Below are 25,847 nucleotides of genomic sequence, written 5' to 3'. Positions count from 1 at the left end.
TGAACAGCAAGCAGCAGCCAAGTAAACCTCAGGTGAAGGGAAACATCACCTTGGAATTCAGTCAGTTAAAGAGGTGGCTAAACTCACAAGCAATTTAACAGCTATGTCTACTGAAGTTCAGTTAGTACCTCTTAAGGATTCTATCCCCACCCTTTCTATAGAGCACCCCCAGTTATAAGAATAGTTAAATGAAATGTTCTTCTACAGTACATCAGTTATTTCTTCAAATGTTATTTTCCTTCTATTAAAAGCAAGTATTAAAATAAGATAAAAATTATATTGCCAGATTACATATTTGATCATAAATGCATCCATTCATATGGAGACCCTGAAACCAACTCATTATGGAAGCAAGTAAACAAAATTGGCAACCACAGAAACTGTTACCTTTGCTAAGATCAATTCAATAAAACCAACCATTTTGAAAAAACCCAAAAACCTATCCCAAGTTTTCAGTGACCTTGCCATGGAAGAGATCTGTGGTAGTCTAAACACTTCCTGGACTTTCTGTTGTATTATTATTCCATAATGCTTTCAGTGCACTTATCTGGATCTCCACCACCATCTATCACAAGAGAATCTTTGATCATGCAGAAATCTTCTCTTTTTCCATCAGCTCCCAGTTTTAGGGAAAGCAAACCTTGCAAAAGTATGCAGAGGTACAAACACACCTATGCAAATCTGCTTCCATGAAAACACTTCTATCCCACAAAAATGTCAAGTCCAAGTCTTCAAACATTTCCATTTCTTAGGCAATAAAGAATATGCTTTCCTTCACCTTTACCCTCCACATGTACTGAATGTTATGCAGGTTCACCCCTTGATCTTTTAGAGCTCCTCTATACTATGCAGCATAAGACACAAGGTTCTTAGGCTTAGATCAGACTTTCAAATAGAGGTACTTGCAGAGACCAAAACACTTGCCTTGTTTTTAGGCAACACGGGTTCTTAAAATAGCAAGGACTCACCATAGAAACACGACACAGGGAAATGCTAGTCTCTAAATTAGTAAGAAGGGGATATTAAAAAATATATAATTGCATAAACATACATTAATAACACAGGCATCTTTTGGACGGCCATCTTCTGTAATATAACAGCCAATAGGAAAACCAGGATTACAGAACCTCTGGCCATCTTCTACATCATAACACCACGTCACAGGCATGTTGTCCACAATCCTGTAAATGACATAGTGACACTTCACATTTTTCAAAATACACAATGTAATGGAAACAAAACCAGATTAACATTTATCTACTTTGCTACATTCATTACTGGAATATTAACTACAAAAGTAATACTACCCATGGAATTGCACTGATTGCCAATCCAAGTTCAACTGAAACCACTGTATTCACTGCACTGTTTCATGAAGTCCCGTTACAAAAACAGCCCAAAGCTGAAAACTTGCCTAGTCCAAATTCACAACAATTTAGATTATTATTTTGTCTTTAAATAATGGCCAAAATCATCGAATTTGCTAAACCAGCTAAAATTGACAATTTCAAGTTTAAGACAAAACAGAAAATTTTTTAAAAAGCTTACAGCACATACTATTAATTCTCCAGTTTTCTCATTGCAAAATACACTTTCCATGGCACTCTTAAAATTTTTTTCTGCTATTTACGTGAATTCCTAATCATTAACCTCATTTACAGCTACCAAAGAGCATGCAACATTTTAATTAGATGATTTGCATTACCAAAAATTGTAAACCACCAAACAACTGGGGAAATAATAACTTTCAAACCTGCTGCTTTTATATTATTGCCTCACAAGATTTATACTCATATTACCTAAAACCAGGGGGTTTATAGGTCAGTTTCAATTAAAAATTTGTGGAAATGCACGCTTTCATGAGTTGCAGAAAGTTTTAAGACAGTAAGATACAAACTGTATCTAACATGGAACTAAAAGTACAAATGTCAAAACCAAAAACATACTTTTAAACATAGAGAAAGGATTCTGTCCCTTCATAAAAGGAACTACTAGAAGACCTTAAACAAATTTATGTTTTATGAAGTGTTTTAAACAGCTAAAAGATTAATCCCCAAAATATGTCATGTAAAGAAGACTTAAAATTCAGTATCTGCCAGCATTAATTGCTGAAGGTATATTTTCAAAGGTACACTAATAAACTTCATATATGAAGACAATAGAGAACTGCCATATTTTGTGTATCACTAAACCAGAAAAAGGACATCCCACTGAAAGTAAACACAATTTTATACAATTTACCAAGCTCCTGAATGTCTTTACAATTAAGTGTCTTAAAGATACTTTTAAACACTTAATTAAACAGGAATTATGACTTCAGATAACAAAAAACAAAGCACTATTTAATCTGCTGCATATTTGAACAGCCTTTAAATTACCACCATTTTTCACAGCACATCAGCAGACAGAGGAGAAAAGAGTGCTATGTTTTATGTATGTTATGTATGTGTGTTTTATGTATGTTGCATGTTTATCCACGCAACATGGAGAGTGCTGCATAATCCCTACCAGTAGCTACCCAGCAGAAATAAACTGCAGTATTCTTTGTTTATACTGACACAACAGAAAATGTGAAGACAGGCCCTACAAAAACAAGAGGTGCCAGGTTTTTAGGAGATTTCAAAGATTATCACAGTTGCAAGCAGCAACAGCACCAACCAGTTCCTACTCACTTCACCATGTTACTACAGGGTACAATGAAGTTGCAAATTAGGAGCTATTCCAGATTTAAACTCATTACACTTTGACCATATTATATGAGGCCAATGGCATGAGATTCAACACGGCCAAGTGCTGGGTTCTGCACATAGGTCACAACAGCCCCATGTAGCACTACAGGCTGGGGCAACAATTGCTGAAAAACTGCACGGCAGCAGAGGACCTGGGGTGCTGGTCCAGAGACGACAAACATGAGCCAGCAGAGAGCCCAGGTGGCCAAGGCAGCCAGTGTCATCCTGGCCTGTATCAGCAGTAGTGTGGCCAGCAGGACCAGGACAGTGATCGTCCCCCTGTACTTAGCACTGGAGAGGCCGCACCTCAAATCCAGTGTCCAGTTCTGGGCCACTCGCGACTAGAAAGACAATGAGGTGCTGGAACATGTCCAGAGAAGGGCAACAGAACTGGGGAAGGGCCTTATGATGAGTGGCTGAGGGAGCTGGGGTTGTTTAGTCTGGAGAAAAGGAGGCTCAAGAGAGACCTTATTGCTATCTTCAAATGCATGACAGATGTTCAAGGTGGAGGTCAGCCACTTTTCCCAGGCAACTAGCTACAGGAAGAGAGGAAATGGCCCCAAGTTGTGCCAGGGCAGATTCAGGTTGGATATCAGAAAAAAATTCTTCACTGAAAGGGTGGTCAAGCACTGGAACAGGCTGTCCAGGGAAGTGATTGAGTCATCAACCTCGGAAGCATTTAATGGCCTAGAAATGGCACTTAGGGACATGGTTTAGTGGTGGAATTGGCAGTGTTAGGTTAACATTTTTATTTGGTATGTGTGGCAAGGTTTTGGTTGGCAGGGGGGTACAGAAGTTTTTGTAAGAATTGCCAGAGGTTTTTGTAAGAACTCTCATGTCTGAGAGAGCTGGTGCCAGCTGGCTCCAACACAGACTCCCTGCTGGCCAAGGCCAAGCCCGTAAGTGACCAGAGGCAGCACTTCTGGGAAACAGATTTAGGAAAGGGAGAAAAAACGCTTCACAACAGCATCAGCCGTTGGAGAGAGAAGTGGGAATATGTACAACTCTGCAGACACCGAGATCAGTAGAGAAGGAGGGGGAAGAAATGCTCCAGGCACAGGAGCAGATTCCCCAGCAGCCTGTGGTGCAGCCCATGGTATGTCAGGCTGTCCCCTTGCAGCCCATGGAGGACCACAGGGCAGCAGATAGCTGCTTGCACCCCACAGAAGACCCCCACATCAGAGCAGGTGGATGAGCCCTGAAGGAGGCTGTGATCCCATGGGAAACCCACACTGGAACAGACTCCTGGCAGGACCTGTGGCCCCACGGAAAGATGAGCCCATTCTGCAGCAGGTTTGCCAGGACTTGTGAATCCATGGGAGACCTATGCCTGGAGCAGCCTCTTCTTGAAGGACTGTACCCCTTGGAAGGGACCCACACTGGAACAGTTCCTGAAGAGCTGCAGCCCATGGGAAGGACTTGCATTGGGGAAGTTCATTAAAAACTCTTCTATGGGAGCAACCCCACATTGAGCAAGGGCAGAGTGTGAAGAGTCCTGACCCTAAGGAGGAAGGAGTGGCAGAAACAATGTGTGATGATGAGCTGACCACAATCCCCATTCTCTGGCCCCTGTGTGAAGGAGGTGGTGAAAACTGGAAGTGAAGTTGAGCCTGGGAAGAAGGGAGTGGTGGGGAGAAGGAGTTTTAAGATTTGGGTTTATTTCCCATTACCCTTCTCTGATTTGACTGGTAATAAATTAAACTAAATTCACCAAATTGAGTCTGTTTTGCCCATGACAGTAGTTGATGAATGATCTCTCCCTACCCTTATCTTGACCCTTTCGCTACGTTTTCCCTCCCATGTCCACTTGAGAGGGGAGTGACAAAGCAGCTTTGGTGGGCACCTGGTGTCCAGCCAGGGTCAACCCACCACACGGCTGGACTCAGTGATCTTAGAGGTCTTTTCTAACACGATCAGTTCTGTGCTAGTGTATTTGAAGTTTTATCTCCATAACATATCCTAGAGAGATTGCTTGCTTTTGTTAGTGTTTTCATCTCCTAATCAAAACAAGGCAACATTAACATATTGCAAGTAAGTGTGGTTTGGATAAAGGCTTTCCTTTGCATCTATGCAACAAAGACATACTGAGCTGCCTTCAAGCAGCAGCAATGCCAGAACAAATTGATAGTTTAAGTAGCAAATCATTTTTCACAGCTAATCTTCACATTTAAAATGACTTGAAGAGATTATACATGTGGAGCAAATATGCTATTCAACAGTGTTCTTATATGTCTCTCAAGAACATCTGGTGATGAACATTGTCAGCCAAGATATCAGTATAGCTGTTGAGTCCAATTCAGTATGTCAATTCCTAATCTTATTAAGTGGCTTTTGAAACCTTAAAAGTATTTTGCACCATCTGTGTTCCCCAGGAATCTCATGATAAATTGAAGCTGGATAATAACCCTCTACTGAATCCTCACTTATGCTACCTTGTTGATCCCTGTACAACATACCTCTGTACCATACTCCTGGAGCACACATCATTAATCACAAAATCCAGCCACTGCCACTTTGTGAAGCTGTGGCTAAGGAGGACTAACAGACATAACCAGGGATTTTTCACTGGTTCCTAAGTTTTAAGGCAGTGGGCAGAGCAAAAAAAAAAAAAAAGAAAAAATAGTAAAAATACCATTAAAGGAATTAAGAAATAACCTAAATTTCAAGGGAAGTTTTCACACTGAGAAACAAAATTATATCTTACTTAAACCTCAAAAGTCTTATCAAGTTAGCTAGCTGGTTAAAAAAAAAAAAGTATACTTGAATACACTAAGTATATTTTTTAAACAATTTAATCTACGGGGAAAAAACCCCAAACCAGTCTGAAGTACTTTTTTGTAGGATTAATTTTACACAGCTCTGTTTCAGCTTCTATCAGCCTAAGTTATGGGCTTCCCTAGAAAAAATTAACTTATTTCAAGCTTCGTAGTCTTGGGAAGCTATTTTTAAGTTACACACCAAAATATACACAACCTTTTATAGCTCAGTCTTTTACGCCAGACTCGTGCATTACTGAAATTCAAAGTGGAGCAAATATTACAAACATATGCAGTGTTTAAGAGGAATATAATCAAGTCCAGCATGTTTGAAGCTCCACTTATTTTAGCATTAGGCATACACACTTCAAATCCCTGCAAAAGTAGCTGTACATTTTGGAGTTTCTTTATGGCTTCCTTGTTCACCTACCTGAACATATGACTACTGCCTGTGAACCCTTCTGATGTAACCTATCAAATTCCTACTACACTCATTTTAAAGAGGTTCCCAGAAATATTTACGTCAGTGAACCACAGTTTATCCCCACAAAGGGATATCCCATATCCATTCTTGAGAGCAGTAGAAAATGCACTTGTTGCCTTTCCAGCTGTTTCAAAATTGAAGAAATGGAATGTGACATTACAGAAAACCAGTTAATGACAGTGGCAGCATTCAACATTCAACCTGCATTTTTACTAAAATACCCAAAAAGTTTAAATCCAATTAGATGAAGATCAACAAATTTGTTCCCATAAAGCAGGAGGCCCATACTTGGAATTAGGGCATGCCTACGAGTGACATCAGTTAATGATGCTCATGCATTCCTTGCAAAGACATGCCACAGGAACTCTTGCCCAAGTTTTTCCTTCTATTCTCGCACCTGAAAGCTGCTGTTGGCAGAGCATGCCAACATGTCAAGCACTAAATGAACACTGATAACATGGCTGGGTATTTCCAGTGTCAGGACTGAGCCTGCTGATAAACATTTCACAGCTCTTGGATGTGGGTGCAGTGTTGGGAAACTGAGTATCTAAGATTCAGCGCACACATTCAGCCTTGCCCCTCTCTTAATGCCCACTGGATGAGGATTCAAGGTCTGAGCCCAAACAGAGCCCCAGCATGCTCCAAGGTCAATCAGATGGTTACAGAGAGGCCCAGAGAACAGGAAAAGGACCAAGCTTTTATGCACTCCCCAAAATAATTTCATTAACTAGTTTCCATTAGCCACCTTTCCCTTTCACAACCACAGAAGAGAAACAAGCATTGCATGAAAGTCTTTCAGGACGGTTGATCGTGTCTCCTGGACACAGCATTTGAAGGGGAGTGCAACAGCTGTCAAGGAAAACAAAGACAATGTAGCAACAGAATAAAGGTCCTGTAAGACTTTTCTCAAGCTAAAGCAGAACTAATGTCTACATTTACAGGTGAAAAAAAGGAGCAGTATTTTACAGTAAGCACAAAGCTTTGTGTTTAGAAACAGATTTATTTCCATCGCTCCAAGTGCTTACCCTTCAAGTGAAGGCATTTTTTGTTTATGAAGACAACAAACAATATAACATTTTATGCAAAAACAGAAGGGGAAGAAATTAAGTGCACATATCTAGTGTTCCATCTGTATTAACTTGCAAATATGAAAGTATAAACTAAATTATCACCAACACACTACACTAACCAATCCACGAATTTTAGACTTACCAACTTACCAGTGATGTTGATAATTCAGTAGCATACTTTTTTTCAAAAAGTCTAATTTCTGTTTGTCTTCTGGCTTTGTGGTATCATATGTTTTTGTACAAACAGATTTACATGTCTCCTTCTTGTTGAATGTGAACTAAGAAAAATGAAAGACTCATGAGAAAAAAGGTTGTAACAAACTGTCTTATTTCAGTACATAACAATTTATCCTATACATTTCATTGCCTATACTATTATAATGAAAACACCTAACAAATTACTGAGACTAGGTACATCAACCCTCCAGAGGAAGTTTTTATACTGGTATGTGCTATAAACCCCTCCTGTGCTCACTGCAGGGAGCCCTACAGCAAGAGCTCCTTGTTACTGATTAACACACATTTTCTGCCATGATTTACCAGATTAGTCATTTGACCTCACAACAGCCATGCTGTCACAGGCAGCTTCAATTGGTAACTTTCTCTCCTACTACCTCTGTAGATGAGAATGTGAGAGCTTCAGTCAGCAGGAAAGACCAGCAAGCTAAAACCATTTATAATTCTTCCACTTTATGGCTGCAGTATTTTCAGATCTGGTTCTAAGAAACAAGAGTGCTGAGCAGCAATAAGGTTTTGTCAGATCCCAAAGAGAGAAGATAACCTGCACAGCATTTCAGGCTACAGCCCCACAATGTAAAGCACACAGTTACAATAAGGTTAAACTGACAAGATTTTTATCGTGTGGAATTTCAGATGCTGAAGCTTTCTCAGATAAAGCCCTTGTGAAAATCATCTTCAAGATTCTGATCTCCTTGGGTTATATTTGAATGCACACATTACTGAACACCCCCTGTCAGAGAACCAACCCTGTAAGGAGACGGTTCTATCCTCTCTCCAAACAAGACTTGGCCAAGGTTTTCAGATGGACGCTTCTTTCCTTCTGCTTGACAAAAATCAAACCTGAATTAGAGAAAAGATACAAAAATTAACAAAATATTCTCAGCTGCAAATGTTCCCAAATCAACATGTTCATCACAAGAAGAAGAAGCCAAACAGCTTTCCCTGTAGACAACAGTTTCTTCATTTAACCGGTGAAGTGTGAAAAATCACTATCCTGGTTTGAGAATAAACCAGCCAAAACAGAACCAACATTCAAATCTCTTCATCAGCTATTTCAGAACATTGTACTCTAAGTTTCTTTGAGTAATTAGAAGTTTCCTATTTGAACAGGGATTTTAGACAAGAATTAAATCTTCACCTAGAGTTTAATAATAACTCTGAGAAAAAAAGCATGCAGGCCAGATTCCGGAATTTGAGGAAAAATAAACAGAGACAGCTCCCTTACAACAAACACTATGAAACAGGTTATTACAGTTTTATTCACCAACACATTTAATAGCACATCCTCCACATCCTCCTTTTTCCAGTCTATTTTTAAATATATCACATTTGTGTTCTTTAAAGTGTAGACATAACTGGTGCTTAAGCTCTTCAATATTAACAGTCAAAATATTCTTTATAGCAAAAACTTTACATAGCTGTACCGGGCACTGATACATTTTGTGCACTCCTATGATGTGTACAAAGAAAACATTTAACACCTCATTAAGATAATTGATGGGATGTTCGCACCTCATTACCACTTTAACTCATCTGGCATCGGCTACTAAAGACAGAGGTAATATTTTGATCAACAGTGACAACTGATGCAGTAAAGTATCATATATTTATACACACATATTTTAACCTTAAGTTCCACTACAACAGTGATTTGACCTGCATGAGGACCTATAAATCCATGCACTGAAGTATGAGCAAAGACAGCTGAGACAAAGCAAGTAATGTAGGCATCCATCTGCTCATTGTAAATTCTGTATTTGTAAACTTATGTTAGCAAAATAAATAGCCATGCCTCAGTGACACACTGCAGTAACAAGGAGTAAATAATACTTTAAGGTAAATGAAATCCATCTTTTTGAAAAAACTGACAATTAAAATGGCACAGACATTACAATATACTTACGCAGTGTATTCGTAGGGGAGGACAGACTCTACTGAGTCAAGCCTGTTCACAAACAGCTCGATTCCAGACTGAAAGAGCAAAGATAACCAGCAGTTATATTTAAAGCACTCCTTCAATTCCCATGGATATATAAAAATAGATTTGTTTGAATAAGGTTAAGGAAAGCTGAAAATGTAAGATTTGTGTAATCATACACCTTCACGTGTAATGAACTACATCTGCTGGAAGCATAAGTAAAGCACTATCTAACCATCACAAAAGCAGTGACCACACGACAAAAACACTTGAAGGCTAACATAAGCATTCCAACTACAAGATAGCAGGAAATCATGCACAAAAATAATATCCTTAGCACAGTTGCCAGTGTTTGAGTTTAATGTACCAAGTTAGAGTCATATTAGTCATCACCACAACTTTAATAAGTCTGCATAATAAGTCTTCAAAGAACATGAAGAAAAGTGCAGATGAGACCAGTACTGCTCCCTGAAATTAAGGATGCTCCACAATTTTATCTGTGTAGTAACTAAAAACTGAACTCTGATAATTTCAACAATGTATTCAGACTGATACAACATTTTAAGTTTGAACAGAATCTCTTTCCAAAGAGAAGGCAAGAACACCCACATTTACCTTCCTATAGAAGTTTTTCATTAACTCTATCAGGTTCTTACTCAACTCGAGTAAGAACCTGAAATTCAGTCTACTGTGGTTTCAGATTAGTTTAATCTATATACCTTAATTACAGATGGGCTAGTCCATTTCTATGGAAAGGGAGAGGTCTCTCACTCTTCGCTCTTAGTCTCAAAATCCCTTCCCTTATTCTAGTTGTGCAGTTCCAATAAATTTCAAGTGTTTGCCTTACACTGCTTTTGGCAGTTATCTGCTTGCACAGTAAACCAATCCAATGGGCTTAAACACTAAAAGACTTATCAAAAAAAATTTTGAAGAGCAGTTCTTATTATCACAGCAGGCTGTCCTCACTTCATCTGAGATAGAATTTTCTTCTTAGCAGCTGGTACAGCACTGTGTTTTGTATTCAATGAGCGAATAATGTGATAACACACTGAAGCTTTAAATTGTGGCTAGGTAGTACTTATCCTGAGTCAAGGACTTTTCATTTTCCCATGCTTTGCAAGCACCGAGGTGCACAAGAAGCTGGGAGGGAGCATGGCCAGGAGAAGCTGACCTGAACTGGCCAAAGAGCCACTCTATACCATGGAGTGCCACACTCAGTATATAAATGGGGAGAATTGGCTGGATGGGGATGATCACTGCTCTGAGATAGGCTGGGCATCCATCAGTGCGTGGTGACCAATTGTATTGTGCAACTTGTTTTGCCTGGGTTTCATTCCCCCCCCATCCCCTCTCCTTTTCATTATAATTATTATTATTGTTACTATCATTAGTAGTATGAGTATATTTACTTTATTTCAATTAAACTGTTCTTATTTCAATCCACAAGTTACTTTTCCCCCCAGTTCTCCTCACCATCTCACTGGGGTCAGCAGGGAACAAACACCTGTGTGGTTCTTAGTTGCCAGCTAGGGTTAAACCACAACACAAACTGAGCTGCCTTACTGTGTAATCAGACAAGAGCTGAAGAGCAAAACAAAGGTGAATGCCCTCAAGAACAAACCCTCTCCCTTCCAAAAGCAAGCCATCTATTTTCTTACCAAAAGAAGAGCACTTCCTCCCTATGAAAATTCAAGTTTAGCCAAACCAATAAATTCTGGAGGAAAAGAAAAGACGGAAATGTTCACATGTATCTGTAGCTCAGATACTTCAGCTGGATACTGTGTTTTACTGATACACCTTAGCTGTCCATGTGCAAGTCAGGGGGCAGTCCTGGGAGACACAGGAAGCTCTGTGAGCTGTTAGCATGACCCACTAAGTGAAGAAGACACACCTTGAGGCTCACCTTTCCCCTGCCCTAAGCCACGCAGACCTGCTGCTCACCTCTGGGTAGTGCACGCTTGCCATACTTCTGTAAGTCACTTCAACTCCCTAACACAGAAGGAAACTAGACTGGCAAAAAGTTGGATAGTTTCCTGCCACGTTAAGCATAAAAAACCAACAAGTAACACAGCTGGGTCAATGCAGAGGACAGGAACACATTGCCCAGGGGAAGACAGAATGAAATCTCTCACTCTCAGCAGCGGGGAATTAGACTGCCTCAGCTGGCCACAGAACCATAGCCTTAAATTAGCTACTTTTCATTGGAGGGGATTTATATGAATGCTGCAATTTTTCCTAAGAATTATATGCATAACTGCAGATCAGCATATTTGATAAACCATTTCCCATAAAACACCAAACCCTTTTTGAAGCAATCAGTATTTTTTAAAACTGAGTAAGGATTCTTAATCTTTAGGCAAGAATTACTACTTAAGTCTGCATAGATCCCATTCAATTTCTGACGATATTCTAACCAAAACCAGACGAAGCAGCCAAACTGAGTTTGCCCAAGCAGATTAGCAGGAAACCTGGAGAAAGGGGGAAAGCCACAGGTCTCATTGCTCTTAGCCACATGCCCCGTTAACAACATCTCATCCCATCTCACCAACACAGGACAGCCGATCACAGGGATCATAATAGACAAATAGTAGGTTTTGGAGGTCTGGCATGTGGATCGAAATCCTCAGGCAGAGGAAAATGCACTATTATTGACATTGCAATTAACAGTGATAACTGCAAGAAATTTGTGAGAAATTAAGCCTGTCCAAGGGAGCTTAATTTTATCGACTTACATAAATATGATACAGCAATAATCCAACCATATATTGTTTCTCCTTACCAGGGACCAGAGTATATTCAGCTGCAGACTATACGGAGAGAATAAGATGTGAAGAGTGCTTTAGATTTCTCCATATGCCTATGTCTAATATGGAAATTGCTAAGAGGTGGCTAACTGCAGAAAGAATTTTTGCACTACTACAGCTGTTGAGGTGTCAGCTGCCTGCTGGTGGTATATTTACATTGCTCAAGTACCTCATGTCACATTTATTAAATTATAAAATCTCAGGAGAAGACAAACCTTTTGTACGTGTTTTATGAGGAATAAAAATGCAGAGACATCTGAGAAAGATCACCCCGTAAGTGTCTCAGGTTGGTTACAAAAGACAGTAGGCTATGTGGTCCACCTGACTTAAAAAAAGAAATCTGCCTTCTACAAGCTTAAAACAGGAATAATCCAAACATAGCAATGTTTTTCAGGGATGTTGTGAAACAAACACAAACTGCAGCTTGAAAGCTTTAGCCTGTATTTAAAAAAAAAACATTCCTTAAGAGGGTGGTACAGCACTATAACAGGTCACCCAGGGAGGAGATGGGTACTCCATGCATGGATGTTTCCAAAGCTTGCTTAAACAAAGGTAGTAGAGCCGAGTTGATCTAGTGTTGACAACAGCAGTGCTTTCTGTCCTCTCATGCTCCATACTCATGAGGCTGCAGTATGTGACCTGTTGAGGTCACTTCCAAACACCATTTCTGTGGTCCTATAAAAGAATATCCACAGGATATTTTACTACTACAACTGAACCGCCTTCATTGTGTGCTTGGCTTATTCCCAGCTCTGCTGATTCACGAGAGCAGAAGGATAAAGTCAGCACATGGTATTTACCAAAAGCACACAGTTTAGGCAGGCTCTTATTCTGAAGAATTATGAACCAGTGTTTCGTGCAAGGCAGAGAGCTCAGAAACTGCAAGACAGCCGCTTTCAACAGTAATTAGACCATGGATCATAAAACTGATTGGTCTTGAACTTTCTCATTCAAGTATTAAAGCACAGTCTGCTGTAACTTCCATCACAGCAGCAGGAAACAACTTCAAAAGGTGTCCCAAAGGAGTAAAAATGATTTTTCATCAGAGAAGATTTACATTAATGCTTCCCACCAATATCCTTACAAATGAGTTATTTGGTTATGTGAACTCTGCTCGTCACTTCTGCAGGCATGAAGGTAAGTTTAAGATTCACTTGACATTCTGAGGCCTAGAAGCCCCTACACTAGAGGTTCCTGCAGCCAGGAAGACACAGAAGGAGAGTGTTACTGCATGCTTACTTTGATATCTGCTCACTCCTGCCAAGAATCACACACACACACCTCTTGGCATGACCTGCCACTGCCCTCCTTACTTGCTGCAGCTTTCCTGCAGGGATTTGAAAGGACCCAAGAGATAACCGGCCGGAGCTTCCTACTTCCCCGACGTGGCCGTATCTCACAGGATGAGCCAACAGCTCTCTCCTTCCCTCGGAGGGATCGTGCTCACTTCCCAGCCAGGCCGGAGCTGAGCCAGGCGAGCACCTCTGCCATTCCCCTGGGTCCTCTGTCTCATCAACTTCCTTGTCAAGGAGCAGTGGCCGTAAACTAAATCACAAGAAGTTTCACCTCAACACGGGGAGCAACTTCCTTACACTGAGGGCGACAGAGCATTGGAACAGGCTGCCCAGAGTGCCACGGAGTCTCCCCCTCTGGAGACATTCATACGCGTCCCTGTGTCACCTTCTCCCGGCGACCCTGCCTTGGCAAGGGGGCTGGACCAGGTGTCTCCAGAGATCCATTCGAACCCTAACAATTCCGCGAGCAGCTTGAGCACAGCGGGAACCGAGCCACGCTCGGAGTCCCCGCAGCCACAGCCCCCGCGCCGCCGAGGAGCCTCGGCTCGGCTCGGCACGGCACGGCCCGGGCACGGGCACGGCACGGCACGGCACTGCCCGGCACGGCACGGGCACGGGCACGGCACGGCACGGCCCGGCGAGGTGGCTCCAAACCCTCCGGACAAACTCCACTGCGCAGCCCCGCGGCAGGGGCACAACACCCAGGCCGCGCCGCACCCGGGCGGCCTCAGAGGCCTCCCCTCGGCGCCCCCCGGGCTCACCTTGCACTCGGGCTTCTCCTTGCCGGCCTCGCAGAAGTTGACGGGCGCCAGGCCCGGCAGGTAGAAGGCGGCGGCGGGCGCGGCGGCCGCCGCCAGCGCGGCAGCGATGAGGAGAAGCCGCCGCAGAGCCATGTCCGGCCGGGGGCCGGCGGGGCCGGGGGTCGCTGGGCGGCAGCGGGGTCGCTGGGCGGCAGCGGGGTCGCGGCTCCGTCTCTCGCCCCCCGCGCCCGCCCTGACGCGGCCGCGCCGCTTCCGGCTCCCTCCTCTCGCGCGCGCGCGCGCGACACGTCGCCACCCGCCGCGCGCGGGGCCGCCAGAGCGAGCGGCGGCAGGGGGGCGGGGCCGGCGCGCGCGTTCGCTTCCGGGGTGTCTCGCGCCCCCGTTGCCACGGCAGCGGCCCCGGCCCGCCCGGAGCGCCGGGCCAGCGGCCGCGCCGCGAATGCGTGAGGAGGAGCCGTGCTGGCGGCTCCGGGGTGGTGATCCCGCCCTTCTCTTCAGCCCGGGTGCTGTGTCCAGCTCTGGGCTCCTCCGTACGAGAGAGACAGGAGCTCCTGGAGTGGGTCCAGCGCGGGCGAGACAAAGAGGATCCAGGAGCTGGAACAGCTCTCTTACCAGGACAGGCTAAGAGAGCTGGGCCTGCTCAGCCTCGGGAAGAGACGGCTGAGACGGGACCTCATCAGTGTTTATCGGTGTTGAAGGGAGGCTGCCAAAAGGATGGAGCCAGGCTCTGCTCGGTGGTGCCGAGCAATAGGACGAGAGGAGTCGGGCAGAGAGCGATGCACGGGAAGCTCCACCTGAACACGAGGATGAACTTCTTTACTGTGCGAGTGGCTGGGCACGGGAACAGACTGCCCAGAGCGGCTGGGCAGTATCCGTCACCGGCGACACCCCAGAACCGCCTGGACGCAATCCTGTGCCGTGTGCTCTGGGATGACCCTGCCTCCTGAGCAGAGAGGCTGGACCAGATTGTCCCACTGTGGTCCCTTGTAACCTGCCCCTTCAGTGACTCTGTGAATGCCGATAGACAGGAATGGTGCTCAGCTGCCATTTGGGACCCCTGCACCTGGGCAGTCAATCCCAGCAAAGCCTGGGCCCACTGATCCCGGTCAGGCTGCACTGGCTTCATGCCTTTCAGTCCTTGCTTTTTTAAAAATAAATTTTGTCTTTTTAAAAATAAATAAACTATTATAAAATTATAAATATAATAAATTAAAATAAATTATTAAAATTTTTAAAAGAAATTTTGTTTGTGTTTTTTTTTTCTGTTTTTTCTGTTTTTTTCTTAATTCTCAAGGGTTTTACTGGGAAGAGGGAACTGCCATGCCCAGGCCCTCTTACCAGCACCCTTGAATTCCCAATCATTTTCAGTTCAAGAGTTCCTAAATGAGGAAGGGGTTGTTAGAATATAAAGTAAATTTCAAAGCACTGAAACAAAACAGGAGCTTCTTCTAGATGTAGCAGAATATGGTTGTTATTGGAAAGGGAGGGTGAGGCTTTTTTTTAAACAAAAATATGAAAAATTGCATGCAAAATATAATCTCTTTAAAATAGAAAATCCAGTCTTTATTCCCCACTTCTCCTCCCATGGGCTCTTGTGGGGAATTACTGACCGACACAGCTAGGCAGGGAGCAATCACCGCTGACGGCTGGGTGGCCAAGGAGGCAGGATGGCCTCCGGGTGTCCTGGGACCATGGCATGATACTGCCATACCAGACCCATGGGTTTTCGGTGTTTTGATTCTCATGGGTGGACAATTCTTCATAGTTTTCAAACCAAATTCTCGGGGTGAGACATTCTGCTGGCTGAGTGGAGCTGGGGAGGAGGCGGGCAGGCAGGCAGACAGATGTTGGCTGTGGTGGCTGTCCATTGCAGCTGAGCTTTCAGAACAATCTGTGTCCTCGTTCTCTCCACGTTAGCAATGGCTGCTATCATATAGCACTGACAAAAATCTACTGAAAAAAATCCCCACCAAAAAACCCACACCCTATAAGAGGGGCAGACATAAAAAGTCTGTTTTGATAATGTAGGAGAGGACATTGCTCAGATTATCATTTTACCTTTCCCTACTTCCTAAAGCATTCCATCAATTTGGGTTTGTGCAGCTTCAAAAACTCCAAACAGCACCCTCTCATGAAAAACTATTTTTGTAAATGCTGCAGCATTTCCACTAATTGCCTTGGTTCTCACAACGTCTTTTATTTAATTTCTGCTGTTTATTACAGGGCTCTGGGGACACACCTGTTGATCACACAGTCCTACAGTAGCCAAACTGTCTAGGGCAGGGTGAAGCTTCAGGTGGGTCAATTCACACAGCATCTGACCAGATACAGGGTTGAGCATCTAAGCACTTAGATCACATAACATAGTCTTTAGGCAAGGTTATTTTAATAAATTTGTATGAATTTTCAACATTACACAAACCATTCTTCAAGTTTGAGATGAAATGCATATTAATTTATAGCATATACATTAGATATTTTTGAGATTTTTGAGCTCTCCATATATTCAAAATATAAATTGTTCATCTACCTTTCTAATTTCAATTCCTACTTGTCTCATCCTGTAGATATCCTAAGAGCACAATTATAAGATCAAGCCTTATGACAAGCACAGCTGGAGAAGAAATCCCAGTTCCCTCTTTTTATTTAAAATTACTCATGGTTAGGATAATCAGGTTGTAAATGACCCAAGTTCAGTTTCTTTTCTGCCACGAGGGAGTTCAAATGTATCTCCCATTTCCCAGGTTAATATTCCAAGCAAATTACTTTTGTGGGCCTAATTCCATTCCTTTGCATGAGAGAATATTTAAAAGCCTTTGCCCATCTAACCCTCCTCTTCCTTGAGAACGCTCCAAAAGCTGCACCATGAGTAGGAGTTGCGGTGTGTGCATCAATGCTTTGTGATCTGCTTAAATCTCTCCCCTTGCTCTGCCTTCGTGACTGCAAAACCTGCTGACTCAGAGCTATTTTAAGAAGTGCTCTTCCAGTTGGTCCAAACAGCATTTCTGTGGATGTGGTGCCATATGCTATGATGCTCCCTCCTCACTGCTCTGCAAAGGTGATGTGGAAAAACTGTTTGTAGGCTGTGTTATTTTGGAGCAATTATAACCATGGGTTACAATCCCAGGAATGGCCATGGTCCCTGAGATTCAGTTCGAAGCTGGGCAAAACCCATACTCTCTAATTTAATGGGAAATTCAGTGGGAACTTGCTTGATAATTTCTCTTCTTGAATTTCCCTGTTATGAGTCTTATAGCCATAAGTTGCAGTTCAGGGGGTGTGGTTTTATTACTGGAAGAACAAGTATCAAAGGTTTTATCACCAGAAATTCCAAGGTTATGCAAGACTGTGAAATAAAATGCAGGAAAAAATACTGTTTCAGACATTAATGAACCAACAGAAGCCAGTCTAAAAGGACATTCTTTGCTTTTTCCTGATAAATTATTGCCATAAGAAAATACAGAGATAAGAATATAGAGCAATTGGAAACTTCTGAGGAAGTAAGTGTCACTCCTTGAAAAGTGTTACCCCTTCTTTTTATCAGAAAGTGAATAACTTTTGCTTTCTTGTGGTGGTTCTCACATTTTTTCTGCTCATGTCTGAGCTCCAAGGGATGTCTTCTTCATCTGAGGATTCACAATTCCCACAGTTTAGCTCTTCATTTCAGAAACAAAGTCCCAAAAGTCATTCTTATCCTATAGCTCAGTGTCTAATGCCTTCTCCTAGCATATTCTCTCCTTTGCCTGAGTGCCTTAGCAGCCAAGCTGTGGGGCTGTTCCACTTACTGTGGAACAGACAAACAATCCTTGCTGTGGTAGGTGCGAGAACACAGCTGTTTTTCCCACTACAGATTACAGTTCTGTTCCAATTTTACTACCAGAAGAACAAAATAATGCTCTGTTGCATAGCATTTAGGGTGCTAAGTGGATACAACTAATGTCCATTTTGCTGCTAATTGTCATTTCAACTTTTTTTTTTTTTTTTTTACTTTAATATAAACTATCTGTTTGCACCCTGGAACCTGAAGAAACTAAAATACAGAGTTTTGTAAATAAGTGCATTCCTTTTCTCTGCTGAGGCAACCAGCACTAACAATGACAAATGTCATATCTGTCATTCATATTTGGGGGGAAACCCCCTGCTGTAAAGTAGCTCTTACATTGGTAGCTTGGCCATTTTTCTATAAAATGAACAGTAATGGTGAAGACGTCATCAGGGCTTGGTGGCACGCAAGGTGTGCTTCTCCTTCAGGTCCAAGCAGAGCCACAGTCTCTCAGGAAAAACGTGTCCTTTCATACAGATGCCACATCATTTCCTAAGTAAACAAGGCAGTGTTCTGAGTAGTCACAAGGTGTGTAGAAATTCATCTGGTTGTGCCATTGCTGATTTTGTTTGGTTTATTTATGACTTGCAAGTCTGGTTTTGTGGCACTTTTTTTTTTTTTTTTTTTTTTTTAATCTTTGTTCAGGCATTAGATTCAGCACTTCCTGCGATTTTATGACCAACTTCAAATTAATATTTAACATAAATACTTTCAGGCTTTTGGTATGCTGTGGAGCCTATGTCCTTATTCCCTCTGTTGGGCAGGGCACTAGAAACATGCAATCAGTCCAATGCCTGACTCTGTAAGTTAAAAAGAGAAAGGACTGACTGAATAAAAGAGGCAAAGAAGAGCTCTGTCAGGTAAAAACAGCTAATGAATTACATCTAAAAAGAAAATGCTGAGGCAATTACAGTATATTTAAAGCTAAATTCAGCTTAGCTTTGCCTGAACAATGGGGCAGAGCCTTTGGAGAAATGAGTGTGCCAAGAGGGATGTGGTGATGCCTTGCAGCAAACACAAGCCAGACTCCCCTGGGAGGGAGAGGGCACACGTGGCACCAGCCAGAGCAGCCTGCACATTCTGGGCCTTGGGAGCAGCTATGTTTATGACTTGTTTCAGCTGTTGCTATTGGTAAGGTTTCTGTGAGGTCCCTGGTGCGTTTTAAACCGGCACAAAAGGAAGTGTGGGAAGATTGCTGCCTGCCTGGCTCACATCCCGTGTTTGGAGCAGGTCTGGTTCAGGCTGCACCAATTAGTGTGTAAAAATATAATGCTGTTAACATGAGTACGAATTACAGAGACTGCAAAGAAACAAACCCGTATACTGTAATATGTTTGTGGATAAAACAAAGGGAAACGCTTTCTTTTTATAGCTCTGTGACCCCCAAATCAGTTGAGCTGGTTACCTGTTCGGCAGTGAGCATGGTCAAGTATTAGTTTCACTGTCAGCTTAAATGCACAGGTTTATTTAAGTTTTCAAGCTTAAATCACTCTTAGTGATCACTGATTTTTATCAACTGGGAAAAGAAGAATCTGCTGTAGAATTTTTTTCCTCCAGGAAGAGACTGCTCAGGATATTTGGCAAGAGTTAAACTAGATCTTTCAGGAAAAAAAAATTAAAAAGTATTATAATCTGTTTCTAGCTCACAAATGGGAACACACAGACACCATCTGTTTATTAGCAATTCATCTGTGGTCACATTTCTGAAGTGTTCTGTCCTTGCCCTGTATCCTCCGTGGCATGACAATAATCACACTTGTAATCAGCCACAGTCATTGATAAAGGTCTTTACCAAAGGCCAGTTCCTGATGGTAAATTTTGCACTTCAGATTGTGAGAAGTCTTCTGGAACAGCACAATAAAGGCTGCAGAGCTGATTTGAGGTGCATCTACTGGAAATCTAGACATGAAGGCATCGAGGCAGTTAAATCCTTCTGAGATTCCTATTTTTCCACTAATTTCAATTGAGAATTATGTTCCAAATTAGAATCTGGGTATTCAAGTACATTGAGTTTGCGCTGTGCTCCTTAGGTCTTAATTTCAGTCCTTGAATTTTGTAAATGATGGGTATTTATAGAAAGAATATTTGTAGCTATGATTTTCCCCCACCAGTGCTGCAGGAATTGCTTTGCCACATGTCTGGCACTGCCTGCTATTCAAGTCTTTAACAAGGACTGTATAGCACTCCATAAGAAGCACTGTTTAGAAAGGGAGTTTCTCAATAATCCCTTCTGTTCCTGGAATTTTATGCCCTGAAGTATGAGAAAGGTGATCTGTAGTAACTTTTAAGCTTGCTTTACTCGTGTTTTAAGTGAAACTATTACTGTTCTCCTGAAAGACTTAAGCTTTTTTAGATTTCAAAATACTTTGGTCTTGGGTATGTAGTGTAATTACCTTGTTAAATACATGATGAATTACTTATGAAAAGTTTGTTTATTTATTTGTTCTCTCCAAATCTGGAGATTCTGAGTTTCATCCCCTACTCCCAGTATTGAAAAAAGGGGTACTTGGCAGAGCCCAGTTTCCCTACTTTGCATCACCACAATTCTTTTATGACTACTCCTTACACTAACCTGTCTTGGGGAAAAAAAAATCAGCCCTGGTATTTGTCAGGCACTGAGGAACGTTCCTATCAAAAAAAAAAAAAAATCCCAAGCTGACTAAAATTGTTCTTTAATACACAAGATTTTCAAATAGCCAAGAAAGCAGGACTGGGGCAAAGCAATGCTGGAGAGACAGTGAGAGTGATGCCCCCTGGGATCAAACCTGTGTTGAAATAGATCCATGGGTACCAGCAGCTAAAATGATGTATAGGTTGTCTTAAATGACATCAGGCATCAGGCTGGTACTCTATAGAGATGTTACAGAAACATCTATGGGTTTCTTTTGTCCTGTCAGGCAGTTGCAGTGGTGAGAGCTCTGTGGGACTGTTTACTACATGAAGATGTGGGTGGGACTGCAAACATCCTCCCAAGGATCCTCCTGGTGGGAAGGTGGCCTCAGCAGTCCCGTGGCTGGGCCACCTCCAGCCAAATCTTCCACATTTGAAGCACTTACCTGGGCTCAGCCCCTGCCTGCAAACACTGGGTTACGTGGCTGATTCCTGCCTCTCACACTGGGGTCAGAGCAAGTGGTGCATGGCAGGAGACAACTGAAAAGGTCATGAAACAAGCAGCTATTGACTGGTGACTTGTGCTGGGAGGCAGCAGGCGGGTAACCTTGCTCCATTTTATGGTAGTGCTTCACCTGCAAGTGCCCGCTGTGAGTGAAATTGCCTGGGCTGGTGCTGTCCTTTATCAATTTCACTCTCAGCAGGCTCCGCAGGTGAAGCATTTCATTGTGGTAGTCAGACTCTGCTTTCTCCTTGACAGCCTGAAATAGAAAGTGGAGAAAGGGAAAAAGTAATAAGTGAAGAAAAGCAAGACAGAAAACCACAAAAAGCAGGATGTGTGTTAAATGGTAATGGTAATGCAGTGCAACTAGCCCTTTAAATTGGGGAGAATTTGACACTGAAAAGAGTTTTGCTTAGCTCTTGTAAGCTTGGCACTTAGAAGTAAAAGAAGTGAAAGGACATTGCAATTAGAAGTGAAAAATTATGGTGAATAATATTATGTTTAAAATACCATGCAAGATGATGCGGGTAGAACTAAAAGATAATTTTCTTGATCATCAGCCCAACAGAGAATTTTTGTGGCTGTTTCTGGGAGAAATCCAGGCAAAAATTACTTTTTCTTGTTTTTGTGAATCCTGCATTTCAGATGCCTTGTTTTTGTGGATTTTGTTGAGGTTGTTTTGTTGCCCTTTCTTAAGACAATGTGTGTGACTTGCAGTGTTGCTGGTTTCCTGATGCCACTTTCATTGGCTTCAGAGACAAATTCAGCAGCCAAGATGAGAACTGCAAAATCAGTATCTGCATCTGAACATCTGACTGCCTGTTACTGGGGAAAGAAGTGCATTGGTTCAAGGACAGGGATGCCAACACAACTTTGAAGTTCCCAGACTCATCTCTTTCCAGTCAGTTACATACTAGGGCTTACTGGGAGTGGGGGACAGCACACAGCCAAAGCATTGGGGCTGGTTCCTGGCTCCTAGTGGAATTGCTTGTACAGAGACGAGGAGTCTGATTGCAGAGCCACAAGCATCCTTCTTTAACTGCAGTGAGCTTTTACCCTGAACCATATCCCTGTGTGCAGCAGGGAACGTGGGAAAGTGATGCCTGTAACTCCCGTAGGACTTCCACAGCACTGGAAACTCTGTCCTAGATATGTATTCAGGAGGCAATTACAATGTCTAGCCCATCCCTGAAGTTTTGTGGATAAAGAGCAGCTTTTTGCTGCAGTGACATGAGGCATGTGCAGCTCTACCTGGTGGCTTGTGGTTTGCTGCTGGTTAATGTGGGAAATCTGGATGAGAGGCTGCTGCTGCTGAGGAAGGTGATCTGAGTGAAAAAGATCACAAATCAGCAGAGCTCTTGAGTTTCAGGAGAGGAGGGAGCAGAAGCAGTGGCCTAATGAACTTAAACCAGAAGACTTCAACACACTCAAAGAATTGGTAAATGCAGTCTTGTGGAAAGGAATTTTAATGGGAAAGGGAGCCCTGGAGAACTCTCAGCTCCTAAAAGAGGCACTGAAGATGGGATGAAAAACTGCTCTGATGCAGGAGGCTCCCAGCAGGAATGGGGACAGGCCAGTGTGACCACCTAGGAAGGTGACCTGACAGTCAAAAAGATGGTATAAAAGGTGGCTTGCAGGCAGGCAATACAAGGGAGGCTTCTGATGCTATCCCACAAAACACTCTGATGGGTAAACTAGAGGCTTCATTAAACTACTGCAGAGTGGGGCAGAACAGAGAGGCAAGGGATCAGCCAAGTATGTGGAAGACAGAAGAGGAAGGAAGGTGTGGAGAGAGAAGGTGGCACAAAATGGGGTAACTTTGTTTCCTCAAAGACTAACAAAATAATGTCCAGATGAAAAGCTTAGCACAGTATTACAGATTTACTGTTGTAGTTTCATGCAAATGGCTTTGCCTTCTTAGCAATGGTGTGTGACTGTAAACAGAACAGGATTTGCTGGATTAGTCAACCTGCCCTAAGCAGACAAGAATATTAAGATCCTTTGCATGAAGATTTTTCCCAAGTAAGGCAGAAAAACAAGCAAACCTACTGCAACTCCTCCCATAATGAATTCCCTTTTATATTTTAGAGGGTGGGGTCTCTAAGCACCCAAATTTGAATGATTAGAAACAACCAAGAGGTAAATTTTTCTACTGGGTAGACTACAAAAAGTGGTTTTGCCAGCTCCCACACACAAACTGGTTTAATAAGGTTATGTGGCCTCATTTGCAAATAAACTTCTTTCTTAGGTGCCCTCATTACCCTTTTCAAAGTGATGTATTAGGAATGCTTAGATATTTCAGGGGAAAGAGTGCACCAGGAGAGGTAGGTCCTCCTATCGATTTTTGTATAAGTTGACTGCTGAGATAATGTTTAAAGTATCACGTGATTTAAATTTTTTTTTTGTAAATATGTTCCAGTCAATAACAGGATGGAGGTAAGTGTAAAACTTAATTAAATTATCAATAAATGGGATTAGGATGCCAAAAATTGATGTAAAACACCAGGTAGGGGAATTACTATCTCTGCTATTCTATATTATTAATACATTGTAAACCAGAGGAATACTGGAAATTTTGAATTACATGCTGATTTATGTCTTCCATATCTCACCAAAGATAATAAGATTATGTAAAATACAGATAAATGCAAAACTGCCTCTTCAATTTATGATTGGTGGAAAGAACGTTGTTCAGATGTGAAAAAATCCATGCATGTTATTTACATAGGAAAGAGACAGAAATGCTTGGGAAATCCTGGTGAAATGAAGATGGCTCTCTCAGTGACCTTTTCTCTCTGGAAATGACAGTCTGTTCCCTGGGAGGTTTACTTACCATGCGGCGTATGGGTCACTGTGCAAATGGGCAGGAGCAAGAAACAGAGGCTGTAATGAAAAGAATCACATCTGACTTTTGAATTTGCTAACAAAGCAAATCTCAGTATACCTGTAATGAAAATCATCTCTAAGCACTCCTTACGGTGGGTTGGTCTGAAAAGGTTGCATGGCACTGCTCAGAAAGAGGTGTTTGTCTGCCGTTCTTGGCTTTGGACGAGCAGGAATACAGAGCAGAGCTGCAGAGAAAATGAAAAGTAACACAACCCAGAATCTGTCAACACCAAGAATTTTGCAAGTCCGCTTTCTTTTTCAGTCTCAATGGTCTCAACTTTCTTTTTCAGTTTCAATGGCCAAGTCAGCTTTCTTTTTCAGTTTCAATAGCATGACTTCGCAACATGCAGAACAGTTACAGTCCTAGATTAAAATAAAAGAAAATTTAAGTGTGGAAAGGGTAATTACTATTGTGACATTACATGGTGCTGCAGCTTTGTTCACAGATACTGAAACTGGGCGCACTGGCCGGTATGTTGTACGTTGGATGCTTGACAACACTGTTTCAGCAAGGATCAGCTTCTGTACTGTTCCTCCTTCATATAGAGTGGTAGTCTGGCAGGCTGATAATGCATTTGACACAGCAATCTATGGATTCATATGGTTTGTAAGACCTCTTGGTACTTTATTTGTGTCTGAAGCATGTTGAGTGCTTCAGGAGTTTTGCAAGACAAGAAAAAAAAGAAAGAACAATCTGTGCTGAGTTGGCCTGCCAAAAATGGTGAATCTGGAAGCAATTACAGAAAATCAGCAGCTGAGTCTGCTAGTGCCTCACCACTTTGGGTGCGGTGGGAAAAGCTTCTTGAAGGACACAATTGTATTTGTGTCATCTGGCTCAATGGAAAATACATGCAGCTGAATATGCAGCCTGTGCATTCATCAATTCAGGTTGGGAGACGTGTTTGGATTACAGCAAGTTGTCTACATAGTGTTGCATTGATTGTTTGCAACTTAAAATAACATCCATGCTAGTGAAGTAGGCAGTACCTACACTGATAACTTTATGTCAAGAAATGAGATGATAGAAATGTTGTTTGGATGAGACCCTGAAGATCACCCCATTCAAAGCAGGACTACCACCACAGCTAGGTCAGCTGTGCCTTTATCCAGCCAAGTTGTGAAAACTCTCCAAGGCGGGAACTGCCACCACTTCCCTGGAGCATCTGACAAAGAAAGTTTTCCTAATAGCATGCCTGAGCCTCCCCAGCTGCCATGTGTGCCTGTTGTCCCTTGTTACATCCTCTGAAACCACCAAGAATCTGGATCTGTTGTCTTTGTACCTTCTGTTCTGGCAGACATAGGCTGCTGTTCTATCACCATTTGGGCTCCCCTTCACTGGGAAAAACAAGCTGAGCTCCCTCCCCCTCTCTCATGCTGCATCTGCATTCCAGACACTGGACCATAGTGGAACCCCTTAGCTGGATCTTTTCAGTTTATTTTACATCCCCTTTGAGACAAGAGTCACAAAACTGGATGTTGTACTCCACCTGCAGACTTACCAGTGCCGTGCAGATATCCAGTTCCATCTGCTGGCCACGGTCCTCCCAGCACTCTGATCATGCAACCTGCCGTTAGTTATCTGCAATAAGATCACATTCTAGTCTCGCACTCCTCTTGTCACCCACCATAGCCCGCAGGTCCTTTCCAGCAGAGTTGTTACTTCCCAGCTTGAGGTTATTCTTTCCCACATGCGAAGCTTTTTCATGTCTCCTTGTTGAACTTCATAGGATTGCTGAGATTGCTGCTGTGGTAGAGGTACATAGGTCTTGCACTTGCTTTTCTAATTTTTCACATTTTTAGAGAATACTGGTGACACAGCAACATAGCTCCAGGTACTACCAACTCTTTCAGTTGCTCAGAGTGCCCAGAAGTCTCTCTGCTCCTATCAGTGACACAACTTGACCTCACAAGGACATTGAAAACCTCTATTCTTTACTTTCTTGATTTCCACACCCAACTTTGTTTTTCT

General features: G+C 42.5%; 1 protein-coding gene across 1 annotated transcript in view; it reads right to left on the bottom strand.

Annotated features, from left to right (window-relative positions):
• Positions 1 to 14,323, bottom strand: part of TM9SF2 (transmembrane 9 superfamily member 2) — a 29,900-nt gene extending 15,577 nt beyond the window's left edge. Inside the window, exons 1-5 of the mRNA XM_068182517.1 lie at positions 14,058 to 14,323; positions 9,183 to 9,250; positions 8,026 to 8,119; positions 7,190 to 7,317; positions 1,052 to 1,181 (exon numbers count right to left, since the gene is read on the bottom strand). Coding sequence (XP_068038618.1) covers positions 1,052 to 1,181; positions 7,190 to 7,317; positions 8,026 to 8,119; positions 9,183 to 9,250; positions 14,058 to 14,189 — 552 coding nt within the window. The 5' untranslated portion in view covers positions 14,190 to 14,323. The remainder of the gene's footprint in view (positions 1 to 1,051; positions 1,182 to 7,189; positions 7,318 to 8,025; positions 8,120 to 9,182; positions 9,251 to 14,057) is intronic.
• Between the last annotated feature and the right edge of the window lie 11,524 nt (positions 14,324 to 25,847).

The sequence above is a fragment of the Anomalospiza imberbis genome, chromosome 2, assembly GCF_031753505.1.
Source record: "Anomalospiza imberbis isolate Cuckoo-Finch-1a 21T00152 chromosome 2, ASM3175350v1, whole genome shotgun sequence".
NCBI classification, from domain to species: domain Eukaryota; kingdom Metazoa; phylum Chordata; class Aves; order Passeriformes; family Viduidae; genus Anomalospiza; species Anomalospiza imberbis.
This window is presented reverse-complemented; position numbering and strand designations above follow the sequence as displayed.